Source organism: Capra hircus, chromosome 3 (assembly GCF_001704415.2).
Source record: "Capra hircus breed San Clemente chromosome 3, ASM170441v1, whole genome shotgun sequence".
In the NCBI taxonomy this organism is placed as follows: Eukaryota; Metazoa; Chordata; class Mammalia; order Artiodactyla; family Bovidae; genus Capra; species Capra hircus.
The window spans coordinates 113,963,974-113,983,312 of NC_030810.1; the positions used below are offsets into that span (position 1 = coordinate 113,963,974).

The following is a 19,339-nucleotide window of genomic DNA, read 5'->3' on the forward strand; positions in this document are numbered from 1 at the left end:
GACGACCCAGAGGGATGGTACAGGGAGGGAGGGGGAGGGGGGTTCAGGATGGGGAACACGTGTATACCTGTGGCGGATTCATGATGATGTATGGCAAAACCAATACAATATTGTAAACTAATTAACCTCCAATTAAATTAAATGTTAAAAAATGAAAATGCTCAGTGGAAAAAAAAAATTGTGTGGCTACTGGGTTATGTTTCATTCTTCCTCTGCTCTTAAAAATAGTCACATGGAAGAGTTTAATGTCACTGTCTCATTTTAAACTCCCACATGCAATCTGTTTTTGTATTTAAAAAGCTATGTGCCCCATGGACCTTCAGAAAGAAAACAGATGGTTCTGTATATAAAACTGAAGACGAAAACATAAGAAATTGGTGTTTTTTCAGAACAGAGTCAAATATACTGGGCAATTAAAAAAGATTTTGAATAGGTTATTAGGTATGACCTATTAGGTTTTAATAGGCTTAATATAGTCGGTAAATAAATAATTATTCTGTATACAACACAGTATTGTAAATCAATTATATATCAATAAAGAATATTTTCTTAAAGAAAAAAGAAATAATCTTATGGAAAAGATTGAGTAGCAGCTTAACGGTCTTATTTTTTTAAAGATTTGGTACCAATTGATTTCATTTTCACTCAAAAAAATTTTAGTAAAACATGGATTTAAGGAAGGCTTGAGGGACTGTATCAATGATGAGAATCAATATCCTATATTTGCACAAGTGAATGTCAAATGTTCCTCATAAGTCAACAAACGTGACACTCTCTGGGGTTAAATGACTTAATTTATCAAACAAACATGCAAGAAGGAATCATGATGTTTCTAGTGCACGTTTTTCAAATGTATCTTTCTTTATTACCTATTCTGAACCAATCATAGCTAATGTCAGAACCATAATAGTTCTGGTTATAGACCATTAGTTTTTGCAGATTCAAAAAATATCTCATAAGAACTGAGTTACCAAAATTTGGCTTAGTTATTCACAATGCATGAAAGTTAGTGTGTGGGGAAATATGTCAAAAATTGTTTCTTTTAGGTTGATGGTGTTGGAGTAGAATTACTTGGGCACGCCTATCATTTCACTGGTCCTTCTTTAGAAATAGAGAGAAGCAGAGACAAAGGGGCAAGAGAGATAGTGTCATAGAAGCAGAGATCGACGGGAAAATGGAAAGACAGAAAGGAAGATGGAGACAGAAACACGAGAGAGAGAAATGGAGGTGGGGAGGGAGAGAAAAATGGAGGCGGGGAGAGAGATATGGAGGTGGGGAGAGAGAGAGAAATGGAGGCGGGGAGGGGGAGGCTGTCCTGCACGCCCCCCACCCCCCGGGGCACCAGCTCCTGCAGGCTCAGGCTCTTTTCCATTTCTGTGAGATCTCTGTATCCATACCAGAAACGCTTTTTATTATTTGTGCTGGTTTGAATGGATAAATACCCTTTCAAGGAAAGACTTTTACCTGGAACAGTTATCAAATGTTTTCCTAATTATTACTTGGGGAAATTGTCCAAATCTTAAAAATATTAATTACTTAAGAAGATAATGATGTGGAACTTAAGATTATACACACACATATATACTCAAGACACATATATAGTACATATAATTTTAAAATATTATATCTAATTAAATAAAATGTGAATATTACTATATATTTGCACACACATATATATGCATATACATATTTCTCCTTTAAGAAGCAGAAAATATTACTGCAAGAATATTGGATCTCAAGCTCACACCATGGAAATCAACTATTTGCAAGCTGAAAAACTTCGGTCCCAAAATGCTAGGTGTTAACACTAAGTGCCTCTGGCTTAATTCATTCTAATAGTTCTCTATCTCCTAAAAGCCTGAAACATAAAAACATGTAGCCCTAAGGATTAGTGTGATTGAAAAGGATTGTGAATGGGCATATAAATTTATATCTTTCTCCTTAATAGCTTTAAAAACATGACACCAGTTCTTCTAATTTTGTTTATTGATAGTAGCAATAAATACCTGTACCCAGGGTATGCATAATTCATTTGTCAGGTATTGGCCCTAAAACCACAGGTAACACATAAATATTTATGATAAACATAAATATTTTTCTCCTAGTTGACTTTATGAAATTTCTGTGTCCAAGAAGGATAATGAAGTCATTCATTAACCCAGTTATTCAATAAACATTTGTTGAACACTATATGCATCAGGGCTGAGTATTCTGTTTAGCATAAGAAATAAAAAGAAAATCAAGTAACTGAATCACTTTGTAATACAGCAGTATCACAACATTATAAATCAACTATACTTCAGTAAACTTTTTTTAAAAGAAAATAAAAAGTTGATAATATTGAGAAAGTTTCAAATTAATGACTTTGGTGTTCTGCCTCCAGATATTAGATATTGATTCTATCACAGGTAAACAGAAGATGACCTCACCAAAAACAAGACAAAAAATGTTGTTTGTATACATTTCATCATACATTCTTTGCCACCTATTCTATGTCTATGAATCCTGATGGTCGTGTGGGAAATATTTTTCAAATCCTTATTTTTGCAAAGCATGGAACAAAGTTTTTATAGTGAAAATGGAAAAATGTAAGTTAGATAATTTACATAAATACTATTTTTAGGGAGAACGATTCAACATTTTTGCATTACCGTGCGCTTCCTGTTGTGAAATTATCCAGATGAAAAAGACTAACTCCTGGCTGTCAATGAGTTTATAATCTGTTACAGGAGGAAGATGCTGTGATCAGAGCATGATGCAGTGAATAACAAGTGGCTGAAAAATGTGCAAACAAACTGCTCTGGAAACTCAGAGGGAGCATCAGTCATTCTGGATGGTCAAGGAAAACTAGGCATTTAGTATTTAGATTGGCTCTAGTGGGAGAGGAGAATTTCGACTGATAGAGATATGAATACAAAATATTCTAGTCAAAGGGATGACACATAGAAATGGAGGGGAGAACAGTTCAGTTTGCTGCAGACAAGCAATAATAGTTACTATGGAGAATTTTAAGAACTAGAAATTTAAGCTTCATACTTCAGACCTTTGGAGTCAGTAGGGATTTTGGATTGGGAAAAGGCAAATAGTGCTCAGGTGTATTGGTATTAGCTTGGAGAGGAGTTCTTGCTTTCACTTTTGTCATGTCTTGAATGAAGATATAAAAGGCATGCTGCCAGAAGAGGAAAATAAGGTTTGAGAGGTTAACAACCTGTGGCTGGTTACAAAAGCAATTAATAGCAATTTGAAATACCACCCAACCCATGCCTCAGAGTTTAGTAATATGTACACTGATACACCCAATCCATATCAAGCCATTATGAGGCCAAGCTGGAAGATGCAGTGTCTCTATTTAACTAATGAAAATTTTAAGACAAACAGAGGTCAAACTACTAGCTCTGCTCATTCAAGTAAGCAGGACAGATGGGAATACAACTTGTACTCAGAAGCCCTCCAGACAACTCATTTTCACATTGTCCCAAAGTGAGCTAGATAATCATACTCCCTTGACATCCTTCCAAAGTTGAAGAAATATCAAAATTTGAGAAGAAGGCACTGGCAACCTAAATTTGCCCTATTTTGGGGCTCTTTCCCCCGACCTTTAAAAAAATAATTCAAATTTATGGTACTTCTTTTTTCCCCAAACTTACAATTGTTCTGCAGGAGCTTGTCCAAGGAATCACGCCACTGTAGGGCCTCGTCCAGCGAGGGTCTAAATTAAGCATTAGGAAAGAAAAAGGAGACAGAAAAAGTTGCATTAGAAGAAAGTTAACCACATATGCCAACAATGACTTGGACCTGCTTTTCTTTGAAATATTATAGTTGATGACATTCTCAGAAAAAGAGAGTTACAGTTGTTTTATTCTGATCAAGTGAGTTTGATGAGCTGGGTTTGATTTCCTATATCTATCTTGAACATTTTCATCTTTGTTGAACAATTTGGTGAGGGTTGTCCCGTTTCAAAATCAGAGTGTATTTGTCATGAAGCTGTGTCTTGATATTCTTGGGTATCCCATGACAGTGTCTCCAATTGTGGTCTTTTCTTTCCAAATGTAACTGAATAAAATCCAGTTTTCCTACTGTGGGTCTTGAACTCATGTTCCCTGATTCATCAGGGCTAAACTTTAAACACCAATTTAATCCACAGAGAGCACTTTTTTCTGATCATTGCAGGATTTATTCATTTCACACATGCCTTTTCTCCCTGGCTTACAAGGAAATCTGCTTATTAAAGCTACAGAACTCCCAGTGGGAGATTATATGCTAACAACCAAGATTTTAGAATCCAATAAAAAATAGATAAAACCGAATCTCAAATAATACAAACAAATCATCGGTACAAACTAAAGCATGCATTTAGGAAGAAGTTTGTACCGCATATGTATAACCAGGGACCCAAGAGGCTCAGCCTTAGCCTGAGGTCACTCAAAGAGCATTTCTTTCACATTGACAGCCGATTGCCATCTCATTGGGGCTGATGGAAGATGCAAGGTGTGAAGCTGCCTCCTGGTGGGAATAGTACCATAGCAGGTCTACATTGAAAAAAATCTGGAATTAAAAAAAAATGTGGGGGGTACTTCTCTGGTGGTCCAGTGGTTAAGACTCTGGGCTTCCAGTGCAGGGAATGCAGTTTGATCCCTAGCCAGGGGATGTGGTTCGATCCCTACTAAGGTCCCATATGCCGCATATCATGGGTAAAATTTTTCTTAAAACCCAGGTGCATTTTCCTGCCCAAACAGAACACAATAATGTTTTTTTTTCTTTTTCTTTTTTTTAAGATTTACTCTTTCTGGGAAGAAAAGTGGTGAGACTGTGAATCAGTTCAGTTCAGTCGTTCAGTCGTGTCTGACTCTTTGTGACCCCATGAACCGCAGCACACCAGGCTTCCCTGTCCATCACCAACTCCCAGAGTCCACCCAAACTCATGTCCATTGAGTCGGTGATGCCATCTAACCATCTCATCCTCTGTCGTCCCCTTTTCCTCCTGCCCCCAATCCCTCCCAGCATCAGGGTCCCTTCCAATGAGTCAACTCGTCACATGAGGTGGCCAAAGTATCGGAGTTTCAGCTTGAGCATCAGTGCTTCCAATGAACACTCAGGTTTGATTTCCTTTAGGAAGAACCGGTTGGACCTCCTTGCAATTCAAGGGACTCTCAAGAGTCTTCTCCAACACCACAGTTGAAAAGCATCAATTCTTTGGCGCTCAGCTTTCTTCACAGTCCAACTCTCACATCCATACATGACCACTGGAAAAATCATAGCCTTGACTAGATAGACCTTTGTTGGCAAAGTAATATCTCTGCTTTTGAATATGCTATCTAGGTTGGTCATAAATTTCCTTCCAAGGAGTAAGCGTCTTTTAATTTCCTGACTGAAATCATCATCTGCAGTGATTTTGGAGCCCCCCCAAAAAGTCTGACACTGTTTCCACTGTTTCCTCATCCATTTCCCATGAAGTGATGGGACCAGATGCCATGATCTTCATTTTCTGAATGTTGAGCTTTAAGTCAACTTTTTCACTCTCCACTTTCACTTTCATCATGAGGCTTTTTAGTTCCTCTTCACTTTCTGCCATAAGGGTGGTGTCATCTGCATATCTGAGCTTATTGATATTTCTCCTGGCAATCTTGATTCCAGCTTGTGCTTCTTCCAGCCCAGTGTTTCTCATGATGTACTCTGCATATAAGTTAAATAAGCAGTGTGACAATATACAGCCTTGACGTCCTCCTTTTACTATTTGGAACCAGTCTGTCGTAAATAAGCCAAAAATGGGAGTAACAAACTTAATTAAGTAATCTTTAGTGGTTTCATTTGCCTGACTAGAAACACAGATGTAATGAATCAAAAACTCAACAAGAATTCCTTGGAAATTTATTTTTAACAAGAAACTACCTTCTCCCTCCCTTTTTCTTTCGGTTAAAGGAAATCAGGGAGGAGAGACGAGAAATGACATGAGGAAGGAATTACAAGCATGCCCCTATATTTTTCTGCCTCATTTTATTTCTAACCAGAAAAGGAGCTATTTTCTACAGGTCAATAATTCCTCTGGACTCTTCTATATTACCTCATACTGAGAATTTCTCCTTTGCATATACTATTTTGTACCTACATTTTTTTCACATATAGCCTTATCCATCTTAATTTTTTCACTACAGTCAGTTTAGTATTATGCATATGACACCCACCAAGTCTTTATTGATTGCTGACAGAAACAAGAAGACATTAAATAATTGAATAAAAGAAACAGAGCAAAGGGAAGACTGAATTGCCTTCTGATTTTATAAATACCATTGTAAAATGAAGTCACCTTCCTGTCCTCCATCTCCTCAGGCTAGTGTGGAGGAGCACAGGGAGAAGAAATGGCAAGAGCAGGCGCACCAAACTCAGGCACGTTACCACATCCAATTTGTCTCAAATGGTTTGCTAGAATGAGACTAATGGTCACTATCAGCAGCACATCACAGCCAAGATTAAATTCCTGAAAACGATGTGTGCAGAACTTGCTTGGGGGTAATATCAGTCCAAATTGATTCAAGGACACAGTCAAGCAGAACACATCCCCCACAGCATGAAGCCTAGTACTCTGATTACCAGCCTAGGAGGTGCCACAGGTTCATCCTGTCCTGATTCTCAGAATTTTCCATTAAATCTGACTTCTTTGAAACAAGATAGGTGCAGATCTAAATGACCAGTAAGTATCCTGGTTTACAAGGTCATTGCTGACCACAAGAGAGTGGACATGGAGTTTCTGTCTGTGGATGTGGAGGAGAGGAGGAAACCAGTCCAAAGGAAAGGCAAGATAAACATTTATAGAGATGCTTAACTGCTTTATAATAGCCAGTATAAATGCCACTTGGTCCAGGAAGTGATGATCTCAACTGGAAGAGCTCTCTCTCTACTGAACCCTTATCATGTTTACTTTTTGAATCTCCTACAAGGCAATGTTACTCACTGCCTAGATGAGCATACTCCTGCCTAGATGCCATAGCTTGTTAGTCACAGAGAGATTTTTCCATTCTACTTGTCTGATGGTGCATTCCCTGAAGCATTAATCTACCTTGCAATATGCATGTCAGATTAATGTGTAAATTAATAATGGTTCAGTTTGCCCAAGTTTAGTCTAATTTATGAAAGCTACAAATTACCCAAAAACTTAGACTACAAGTATTTTAGCCCTATGAACCGTGACTATAGCTATAAGCAACTCTGGCACTTTCTTAACCAGAACCATGGGAGAATATTCTATTCTCTCTAATCACTGATGGTTTTCTGTTTTATTTTCTTCATTTAAAAAAATCTACGTAGTCTCTGGCACATATTTAAACTTGCTTGATAATGTTCTCGCTCTTGACAAGAAAAATGAAATCCAGGTTATTTATTGGCATTTAAGTGCCTGTTCAGCTCTTCCTTCTTTCCTGCAATATGTCTGCTCACGTCCAGCCTCAAGTTCATAGACATTTATTGAGGTTTCACCCCAGGACCAGCAGTGACCTGAGCACTGTGGATGGGGATACAAATAAACACACCTGCCACTTTTTGATGTCTATTCACGGGTCAGACATTGTGCATCCATCTTTAATCCTCACAACAAAGCTCACTTTGCAGTTTACCAGGCTGGATGGAGTATGTGTAGGACAACCCTTTCTAATTGTTCTTCCCTATGCACAGTCTAGGGACTTTTACATGTACAGGTCATTCTAGAGTTATAAAGTGGTAAAACAATAACAAAAAAGTAGGTAAAAATTAGTGACCTTGACAGAGAGAAAAGGAACATCTAGAATATGAAATAAACTATAAAAATATCTACATCATCTCCTAAGCATTTTGCAATTGATTAATTCATGAGCCATGATAACAGTTATCGTAAACTATATTTTCATGGTTTCATGACATGTTTATTGTTTATTATGAGGACATATAGCGGAGTCTTAGGGAATGCTCACATATAGAGGGAGGGCAAAAGTGGGACCCCTTAGAGAGAGAGAGCGCAGGGGGAGAATTTAAAGTTAGAAGTTAAGGAGGAGAGATTTAAGATGGCCAACTGGTGAGCAGAGTCATATCCAGCCCACAAGTCAGGAGTTAGCCCTTAATGATAACAGTTTCAGTGAAGTAGTAAGGTTTAGACCTGATAAAGGGAGTTAAAGAAGAAATGGAAAGCAGTGATTTTCCATTCCTAGAGTTATCCAATGAAGGCAAAAGGAAGGGATAGGAATAGAAGAGGTGAAGTGCTTGTGGCTGGGGGTGGCAGGGTGCACGTTTTTCAGAGTGGAGCATGGGACTTGTTTGTTCTAGTGGAAAACAGTCCAGAGGGGGAAAAAAGCAGTCAAGAGTACTAAAATGGTAACAGAAGATGGCCTTGGGCAGGAGGGATACAGGCAACTTTTTTCTATTTTTCCAATGGTTCAATTTTTTATTTTTCTAATGAGGGGAATGAAATTATATTTAAAAAAGAGAAAATGCCTTTTTTTTTTTTTAAGGGACTGCTTTTTATAAAAGATGAGAGGAGTTAAAAATACCTTCCATCCGGAGAAAGTCTATTTTCTCCTCTGAGATTTATTTTCTTCTCCTGAGAAGAACGTGGGTAAAAAGAAAAAACTACAGAGAATCTTGAAAGTGAGGAGAACAGAGATCAGTTGAGCTCATGCAGAACACAGTTTTCTCCTGCTAGTTAAAAGGCATGGAAATGTGCCAAATATAAGGTAGTGAAAGGGGTTTAGGAGTTTGGCAGAAGATGAGAAAGCTTTGTAGTGGTCACTGTTAAAAATGCACTAAAAGACACACAAATATTCTCTAGGGATAAGGATTTTTCTGAAACAATTCAAACTTCTGGAAGAAAAAGGGGGCTGGAAGACAAGAGAAGAAAATAATCCAGTAAACATCAGCTTCAGGTTTTCTTCCAAAACTGCTTCTCCCTGAATCCCTGTTCAGCCAAATAATTCAAGTATCTATGTAGGATATTAAAGCCGAGAATCAAAGCAGAAAATGTAGCACTATATTTATTTTTTAAAAGTTAATTCCAACAGATCAATAACCTCCACATTGTTTATTTTGAAACAGACTTTTTGATCTTCTGCTATAATGAAATATGGTTCTTATTCTCTCCCAGTGCCTGGTTCCTGCTCTCCACATTAAATTAACTTCCCTTTTTCTAAATGCAGAAAATTCAATTATGCCTCACTTCCGGTTTGGGATCACTTTGAAGTAATAAATGGAGGAGAGTGGAAATATCCACTTAGATTGATGAAAAAAAAATTTAAAAGGAATAACCCATCTCTCTAGCTCTCAACCAATCCAACTACATTAGTGTAAAGGTCATTTGGAGAAAAGATTGGCCAATTTATACAAATGCTAAATTTTAAAAGAAATGGAGGTTCAAAGGCATTCCTCTATTTTTACCACACTTCTGTGATCTCTGCAAAGCTTTTAGGTAGTACAGTGAAGGGTCTTGAATACATTTAGTTCTTCTTCTCACTTTCCTTTCTTGATTTTAGGGGTATCATCGTTTTAAAGAAAAGATGGAGTGTATTTGTCTAGTCAGTCATCGGCTGTGTAGTTCGTGAACCAACAGTAAACATCGTGAATACTGTGAGTAGTGATATTACGTTACAGTAATGTCAATGAAATTGTGAATTAGGTTCACTGCCATAACATCTTGAATCTTTGGAATTATAGTTTCCCTCCATGCCTAAATATGTGGGGGTGGTTGGGGAGGACTGCAGAAGTCCTATAGAAGTATTAATTTACGGACTAGGGAAGAGCTGTTTGATGTGCTTTAAATAGAAGCATCTGGTCAAAGTATTCATTCCTGCACCAAGGAACAGTCTTTATTTCCTCTGTGGGACCTTGAAGGGACAATGAGTTGGAGAAGAAACTATTAGACTTAATTGTCTGTCTTGATGCCAGCCTCTTCTTGAGGGAACTGTTCCCACTTATATCTCCTTGCTGAGGAAGCAGTCTTGGATATTTCCAGAGCAGGTGAGCATCTGGTCATCGTAATTAATTGGATCAAGAATGCTCACCTCACCCAAGGACAGCAAGTGAACAGGTATTTTTAACCATACTTTTGTGTCAGAAGTAACTGATAAGGTGACTGGTGTCATTTTATAAGAAACGGCCCATCTCTCCAACGATGTCCCAGGATGGGGTCTTATCTTTTTTGTGTAAGCATCCTGCCAGTAAGCAATATTATGCTCCATATACAGGAGAGTGTAAAAAATAATTCCTGTTTATCAATACAAATGAACTCTCTGAGGTCTCTTATGTCCCTTGGTGAGTCACGGAAGGGAGTAGTTCTACAGAGGGATGGTTCTCTCCACTTGAAGAATAGCCATTCTCCAGAGGTAGAGAGTGGAATCCATAATCATGACTCACTTCTGGGTCTTGGCTGGCTTCTCCGGCTTCTCATTGTATGGAATGACAAGGTCAATGGCAGATTCCGGCTTCTGGAGGAGAATTCCCAACTTGATCTTAATCTCCTTGGCCCTGAAAAAAGAGATATATGAGGGGAAAAGGACACTGCATGAGCATAGAGATCTACAAAAGAGATTTCTTTCCATGTCAGAGAAACAAAAATAAAGAAAAAACCATTTCCCTGTGGTGGTGGAAAGAATACTAAAATAGAAATTGGGATACATAAGTTCTAATAACACTTATCAAGCTCTTAATACATCCCTGGATAATACGTGTTATCTCATTGTAATCTCAATTTTTTCATATGTATTTTTTCACATTATATATAGCAGATACTATAGTAGTCCCACTTTACAGATGAAGAAACTAATGACAGAGAATTCGAATAACTTAAGATAACCCAGCCAGTATGTGATAGAAATGGACCTGACCCCAAGCTGTCTGATTTTAAATTCACAAGTGCAACTAACTGTATTGCCTACCAGTCTTCTGAGGGCTCTGGTTCTAGCTCCGCCACTAATTAGACATGTAACATTTGGAAAAAGGTAATCGTTTTTTGTTGTTTTTTTTTTTTTAATTGCCAGACCTCAGTTCCCTCATCTGTAAAATGACAGTTAACCTAGATGTTTCCTTTAATCACTTCCAGCGATAAAGTTAAATTATTCTGCTTTATGATTAATTCTCTATAAAATGTTCTTTTATATGTATTTGATTTTTTGCACCCCTTTGCCCATTGTTCCACAATGGTTCTTGCAGCAGTATCCTCTATGCAGTAAGCTTCAGTAGATGAGTATTAACTATCAATGGACTGACTGTAACAGCATTATACTACTCCTTTCTGGCTATTTTAGTGAATATATGTGATCAGAAGTCTGGGCACGTCTCCATCCTAGGATACAACTATTTTTATGCCCAGTTTCAAAACTAACTTCCTATTTTCTCAGAAGTCTGAATTCATAAAATGCCAAGCAGACCTTAAAAATTAATCCATATGACAAGCCATTGTATATTGAGAGACCCAAAAAGCCTTTCACTGCCACCTTAGCACTTCATTCTTGCTTTTAAGATATGGTTTATCATATTGCAGGACTTCCTGGTGGCTCACTGGTGAAGAATCTGCCTGCTGGTATAGGAAATGCAGACTTGATCCCTGTCTGGGAAGATCCTCTGGAGAAGGAAATGGCAAGCCACTTTAGTATTCTTGTCTGGGAAAATCCTATGGACAAGAGGAGCATGGCAGGCTACAGTACACAAGATTGCAAAGAGATACGCATGACTTAGTGACTGAACAATTATTATATTGCATTGTGGTTACTGACTTATGTGTCTGTTTCCCAAGCTGGATATAAGACCTCTTTGCAGGAGGGAATTGAGTCTTAAATACCTTTTAACTCCTGTGTATAGCATGAAGCTTGGCAGCATAGTCAACTTTCAGAAATATTTGGTAAAGTGAAATAAACATATCTTGATTTTTGTTCCTTACAAATTTGCTAACATTTATCTCCCAGTCAATGCTGATCATAATCAAAGTTCTCAGAGAGCTGTAATGGGATTGTGATGTCATGTTGAGGTCTGATTGATAGAATTGTGTTACTATAAACACACTTTCTTCATTCATTCACATGAAGATGATGCTAAGGCAATTAAAAAATATAAAATACATGAGATTAGCAATTATGGACACTAGGGAGAAAAGGAAATATATTGTATAACTTAATAAAATCATAGATATTCAATCATATCATAGGTTCCTTTAGTATAGAAAATGTGATTTTGGAATTATTGGTCACTTCCACAATGTCTTTCCAAATAGGAAAAAGATTACGTCAAGGCTGTATATTGTCACCCTGCTTATTTAACTTATATGCAGAGTACATCATGAAAAATGCTGGGCTGGAAGAAGCACAAGCTGGAATCAAGATTGCCGGGAGAAATATCAATAACCTCAGATATGCAGATGACACCACCCTTATGGCAGAAAGTGAAGAGGAACTAAAAAGCCTCTTGATGAAAGTGAAATTAGAGAGTGAAAAAGTTGGCTTAAAGCTCAACATTCAGAAAACGAAGATCATGGCATCTGGTCCCATCACTTCATGAGAAACAGAAGGGGAAACAGTGGAAACAGTGTCAGACTTTATTTGAGGGGGGCTTCAAAATCACTGCAGATAGTGACTGCAGCCATGAAGTTAAAAGACGCTTACTCCTTAGAAGGAAAGTTATGACCAACCTAGATAGCATATTAAAAAGCAGAGACATTACTTTGCCAATAAAGGTCTGTCTAGTCAAGCCTATGGTTTTTCCAGTGTCATATATGGATGTGAGAGTTGGACTGTGAAGAAGGCTGAGCGCTGAAGAATTGATGCTTTTGAACTGTGGTGTTGGAGAAGACTCTTGAGAGTCCCTTGGACTGCAAGGAGATCCAGCCCTGGGATTTCTTTGGAAAGAATGATGCTGAAGCTGAAACTCCAGTACCTTGGCCACCTCATGCAAAAAGTTGACTCATTGGAAAAGACTCTGATGCTGGGAGGGATTGGGGGCAGGAGAAGAGGGGATGACAGAGGATGAGATGGCTGGATGGCATCACTGACTCGATGGACGTGAGTCTGAGTGAACTCCGGGAGTTGGTGATAGACAGGGAGTCCTGGTGTGCTGCGATTCATGGGGTCGCAGAGAGCCGGACATGACTGAGAGACTGAACTGAACTGAACAGGACCCACTGTCTGGCATAAACCAACTCAGATACCACACTATAGCAGATTGAACTCAGCTGTGCACAACATTGTGGCTGAACTGAGAATGTTCTGCTAAGCATCTTATATAAAACATGGGAAGAATAAACATCAGTTTGATTCCAGACTTTACAAGTTGCCTAAATTATCTAATGTTTAGTTTTTTGCCTAGAAATTGGGACTAATAAAATAGTACATACTCACAGAATTTTGTGATGATTTAATACACTAATGAATGTGAATCACTTAGAGCAGCATTTGGCATGTACTACTGCTTCTTCAAAGTTAGTTCTAACTACACAATCATTCTTTTCCAGCCAAATTCAAGCCATGTTCTCTAGCTTTGAGTACCAAAGTAAAACATTCAAAAACTTCCCACATGTTACTAAGAATTAATACATCCACTTCCTCCCATATTCTACCTCTAGAGACAAGAACTGCCAATTTTATATTTATCTAAAGGAAGAAAACAGTATTTGGCTGTGAAAATGCGGGCTGTGTGTGTGGCTACCCTCTGCTGGCCAGTGTTTAGAACTACAACCAGAAACACTAGGCTCACCTTTTCCACCAAGGCAGGGTAACCTACCTAGACCTTGAAGAGTTCCATCCAGGATACCTCTCCTCCTGGTCCCATATGCCCCTCACTTCCTGATCATAGGAGAAGGCATGAAGCAATTGTTTCACTTGACCCAATAGTTCACTCACCAATATTTAGATAAATATTATCTGTGCTGTGCTTATTTGTGTCTGACTCTCTGCGACGTCATGGACTACAGCCCAACCAGGCTTCTCTGTCCATGGGGATTCTCCAGGCAAGAATACTGGAGTGGGTTGCCATGCCCTCCTCCAGGGGATCTTCCCAGTCGAACCGAGGTCTCCTGCATTGCAGGCCGCTTCGTTACCTTCTGAACCACCAGGGAATGTTTCTCGTGTTTTGCTTTTTCCTCCCTCTCAACTTCTATTTCTTTTTCTCTTTTGCACCAGTTGCCTTTGTAAAAGTCAGAGAGATATTTGTGTTTGATTGCCTAGTGAAAGAGTAAGTTGGACACGAAGAGGTTATTAGAATGAAGGTGTTGAACATTTTAAAATTTCGTTTATTCATTACTACTTTGCTCCTTGATGGTGTTTACTGTGTCATCAGTATGCGGAAAACAAACACTCAGAGAGTTTTGCCTTTATCTGCAAGGTGTTAACAGTCTATCGATGCCTCAAGCTTGTGAACAAGCACAGCGGCTGTTCAAGAAGAGGGCAGCAGAGCACTGCTGGAGAAGCCCAGTGCTCACAAGGAGAAGCCAGGAGGGCTTCTCAGAAAAGGCAAGGATGGAATAGCAGTCACCAAGGTGGACAAGAAAAGGCTGGGACTTCCGGGGTAGGAAGAGAATGTTCATATCATTTGAAAGCGTTAGTCGCTCAGTCATGTTCAACTCTTTGTGACCCCATGAACTGTAGCCCTCCAGGCTCCTCTGTCCATGGAATTCTCCAGGCAAGAATACTGGAGTGGGTTGCCATTCCCTTCTCCAGGCGATCTTCCTGACCCAGGGGCTGAGCCTGAGTCTCCCACGTTGCAGGCTGATTCTTTACCGAGCCACTAGGGAAGTCCATTTTAAGGGATGCGAAAGTGCTTCTGTATTGCCTGAGTGTAAATTAATTGGAGAGAGCAGAAAGCAATATTGATGAAGTCTGTTCACTCTGGCTCCTTTTCCTGATAGAAGGCTGGTTGAGAGAGGAACCTCTGTATAGTATGCAGCCTTCAGCAAATTTGGTATGAAAGACCGAAAAGAGGTAAAATTATTGAAATTTGCCTTCAAAGAGGTAGCATCCTATCTTATAAACCTGTTTCAAATTTTTCTTTGCTAACTCTTTCAGATGCATTTACTCACTTAAAAATACTGTCTATAAATGGTGGTTAAACTCTCCAAGACATCCTACAAAAGCCTTTTCAAACCAGAGTGAATCAGAACTCTTGTATAATTTTATCTATATCATTATTTAAACTTGTCTTTTTGAAAGATAATCTAAAAATCAACTGCCATTTGTAATATTGCCTATAGAAAATCACATTTCACTTCCTCAAAGTAGAGAAACACATGAGAACATAAGATTACTCTTTTCCTCATACTTGCCCTGGGGATGTAAGGGAGAAAGGAAGTGCAGTGCTTCAGAAAATACTTCTTTCCATGGTTCAGTGTAGGTTCAAATGTATGACATTAAAATGTCAGTGTACTTGAGAAGTCCATTTGATTGAATTAGGATGTTGAGAGAATACAGAGAGTGAATAATATTACTGTTTCTCTTATAAAACAATAAAAGTTTAAAAGCTGAACAGTTTGACTGATGCTGAGGTAGAAGCCACTTGAAATACCTTACTGTTTTTGGAAGAATAAACAGCGTTACTACATTTATTTTTCTCCTTAAGATTCCTGGATTACTTTCACTCCGCTTTTACCCCTTCCTCCCCACCACAGTGACACATACAGATATGGGAATGAAACAACAACAACAACTGGAAAATCAAGCCAAAAAAAAAGCTCAAACCTATTTATTTTCCCTCTTAAAAACACAAGGCTTCCCTGTGGCTCAGCTGGTCTAGAATCTGCCTGCAGTGCGGGAGACGTGGGTTTGATCCCTGGGTTGGGAAGATCCCCTGGAGAAGGGAAAGGCTACCCACTCCAGTATTTGGCCTGGAGAATTCCATGGACTGGATAGTTCATGGGTTTGCAAAGAGTCAGACACGACTGAGCAACTTTCACTTCACTTTAAAAACAAGCTTGAATGTATCTGACATTCGTTTAATGTTAAAACAACTCCATCCAGAGAAGGAAACTTTCTAATGTGACTTCAACTCAGTCTTTGGCTCTATTTGACTGCCCACCAGGCAGTTTTCCTAGCTTCACTACATTAAGGCTTGTTAACAGGAACCGAGTCATATCTCCTCTCGTCTCACCCCCAACCTTGCTATCCTTTGGTTTTACAAAGAAAAACTTGTTTTGAAATAAAATCATTGGAAATGCCTGGGTGAAAATTTTAATTAAGTGTTCAGAGGAAGATAATCTTTTCCCTAGATGACTCACATTAGTGATTTCAAACTGAAAAGAGTTTGAATAATTGTATGGTTGTGAAATTTTAAATCCGTCCCTCGTGTGGGTGGCTTTGTTTTCAAAAGGCCCTGGGCCACCTCAGTCCTTCAGACTAACTGGTGAATTGAGGGAAAACTGTTACCTTTTAAGGTGAATAAGTGTGGAAAACAGCACAAGCAATCACTAAAACAAAAATATAGCAGAATGTTTAAAAATGCAATTATGTTCAAATAAACTTTGTCAATAACCAACTATATATAAAGCCCTGTGCTGGGTGTTTTGAGGATTACAAAGACATCCCTTGCCTAAGAGAAACGTGGGACAGGTGAGTGTAGGACACATACGTGTAAACTATTTGCTAGATACTTTTGTAATCATGGATAAAAGTGGAGGGGATATATTAAAAAAAAAAAAAAAAAAAGTAGGCCCTAGCCTCAAGGAGCTCCAGTGTGATAACATGAAAACCATAGGCATGTGCTCCAACAGCTGCTCCTACTATACTCTCTAAAGCCCTCTGTATTGTGCATTTGTGGTCTTTGTCAATTTACCTTATATCTCTGCATATTTATTTGAGTACTGTCTGTCCCTCTCCCACTAGAATGTCAGGTCCCAAGAAGAGGGTTAATATCTGTTTTGTTCACAACTTCAGGTTCAGTACTTAGCCCAGGGCCAGGGATTTAACAGGCATGTAATAAGGATTTACTATGCAAACTGATGAATCAGCAAATGAATGAATGAATTGCTAGGTTATAGTAAAACTGCATTTTGGAGTGGGTGGTTGAAATACTGGGATGAAGCACAGAATACATCATCAAGGACGAGGCTGTCTCTGCTTTGGTTAACTGGGGAGAGGTTAGGGTCATTAAATGACTTAAAGGACTCTCACTGAATTCAATTTCTGTCTGAGAAGTTGGAAACAAATGAGAGCTCAAACTGAATCTGGTCTTCTGTCCCTCACACCGGGTAGAAAAGGCAGGCAGGGTAATTACAGTCATTAACAGTCTGAGTAGAATCCATTATGAGGCCAAAATTTATCAGGTTTTACTTAAACAGAAGTAGCCCCAAGGCACGGACTAGTTCTGGGGTGGGACGTATGTTTTGAAGAGCCAGGGAAGAAGACAGGATGGAAGAAAATTGGGAAGTATAGGACAAGATTTTACAACACATTTCCAAAAGAAGTGTTCTAACCTGTCCCCTGCCAAGGACAATCCATTTTAAAGCCAGTCCAACTTAGATCTGTGTTGTTGGCCACAGGAAGGTATACACATCAGAGAAGCACATCTGTTCCTGGCTGCTGCCTCTGAAGAAACACTGCAAACCTTGTTTCTACAGGGGCAAAAAGGACATGACCTTTCTTGGCTCCAAAAAAGAAATGTAATAAATACCCATGAAAGATAAATAAAAGTTCCTAAAGCACTTGTTTTCAATAAGACCACAGCTGGAGAGTACTGGCAACTGGATCGGAAAAGCAGAGGAATAAAGGCGCTCTCTGAGTTCTTGCTGCCGAGATCCAAGTCATGTAGACAGAACCCCAGCAGAGGCTGATGGAGAGAAGGGGGCCCAGGGCGCGTGTGTTCACTGTGCTGGACCCACCTAGAGAGATTCATTTGGTTCAAGACTGGACAAGGCTTCTTGTTGGCTGTTCATTGAAAACTTGATATTAGTAGAGTTTGTCTCTCATGAGAGACAAGGGTGATCTTGAAAAACCTCAGAAGAACATAAGGAAACATCACTGGAAAGTCAGGTCAATTCTCAAACTCCACAGGATCCCCCTTAAAATCAAGATTGATTCTCACATGCCGGGAAAAGGCCCTCCAGGGTCATTTTGATGGCGAGAGAATGTGTAAATTTGGCATCTACCATTTTCCTGAAATAACCTTCTTCTGCTACTGCTGCTGCTAAGTCGCTTCAGTCGTGTCCGACTCTGTGCAACCCCATAGACGGCAGCCCACCAGGCTCCCCTGTCCCTGGGATTCTCCAGGCAAGAATGCTGGAGTGGGTTGCCGTTTCCTTCTCCAATGCATGAAAGTGAAAAGTGAAAGTGAAGTCGCTCAGTTGTGTCCAACTCTTAGTGACCCCATGGACTGCACCCTTCCAGGCTCCTCTGTCCATGGGATTTTCCAGGCAAGAGTACTGGAGTGGGGTGCCATTGGCTTCTCCGAACATTCTTCTTCTATCTGAACTAAGAAAATCCACTCATTGCTTATCAGAAAGTGGAAGAGCACTTTACTAATGCATTGAGATACCATGTTAAAGCATGCATTTATTTTTTTTACCTGACATATATTATTAATATGATACTTTATGGAAAATGACTCTGGGTTACTTAATGTGAAATACTCCTTAGTGGTCCAAATGATAGAATGATGAAGAAAATGCTAAAGCGTGCACAGTATTATTATTACTCATGCATTAGGATATAACTCCAAAGTGACAGCTCTGTTTCCAGACACAGTTGAATCATCCCTGGCAGTGCTTTAAGTTTTCACTTATATTAAATGAATTAAATAGCCAGTACTGTCACACTATAAGATGGCTAAAAAAAAAAATTGAATTGACAACGTCAGTTGTGCCCAGTGGATGCATGGATGCATAGAAGTTACATTTGTCTATTGTGACCTCTCAACATTTAATGTTTTCTGATCTCTTGGTTTGGGCTTCCCAAGTGGCTCAAGCAGTAAAGAATCCTCCTGCTAATGCAGGGGTCCCAAGACATTGGTTCGATCCTTTGGTGGGGAAGATCCCCTGGAGAAGGAAATAGCAATCCACTCCAGTAATTCTTGCGTTGAAACATTCCATGGATAGAGGAGCCTGACTGGCTACAGTCCATGGGGTCACAAAGAGTCAGACACGACAGCACACACACGCACACATGCACACAACCTCTTCTTTCAGTAAGTACTTGTAATAACAGCTACTTTCATTCTTATGTTCAAATAACTGCCCCAGATTAACTCAGCATTAGGGACCTAGACAGGCAACCTGCAGTAAGACTATGGATCTCATCTACAGGCCGACTGACTTTATTTCATAGATTCACATTGAGATAGAAAAGACTGGTCTTAGTTGCTTCTCCTTTTGCTCACTTATTTATTCAACAAATTAAAAGTATGTTTATTGAATGCT

General features: G+C 39.1%; 1 protein-coding gene across 1 annotated transcript in view; it reads right to left on the reverse strand.

Moving 5' to 3' along the window:
* Nucleotides 1-19,339, reverse strand: part of RGS5 (regulator of G-protein signaling 5) — a 57,719-nt gene that overhangs the window by 15,670 nt on the left and 22,710 nt on the right. The window contains exons 2-3 of the mRNA XM_005677115.3: nucleotides 10,369-10,479; nucleotides 3,648-3,709 (exon numbers count right to left, since the gene is read on the reverse strand). Of these exons, the coding sequence (XP_005677172.1) occupies nucleotides 3,648-3,709; nucleotides 10,369-10,479 (173 nt within the window). The remainder of the gene's footprint in view (nucleotides 1-3,647; nucleotides 3,710-10,368; nucleotides 10,480-19,339) is intronic.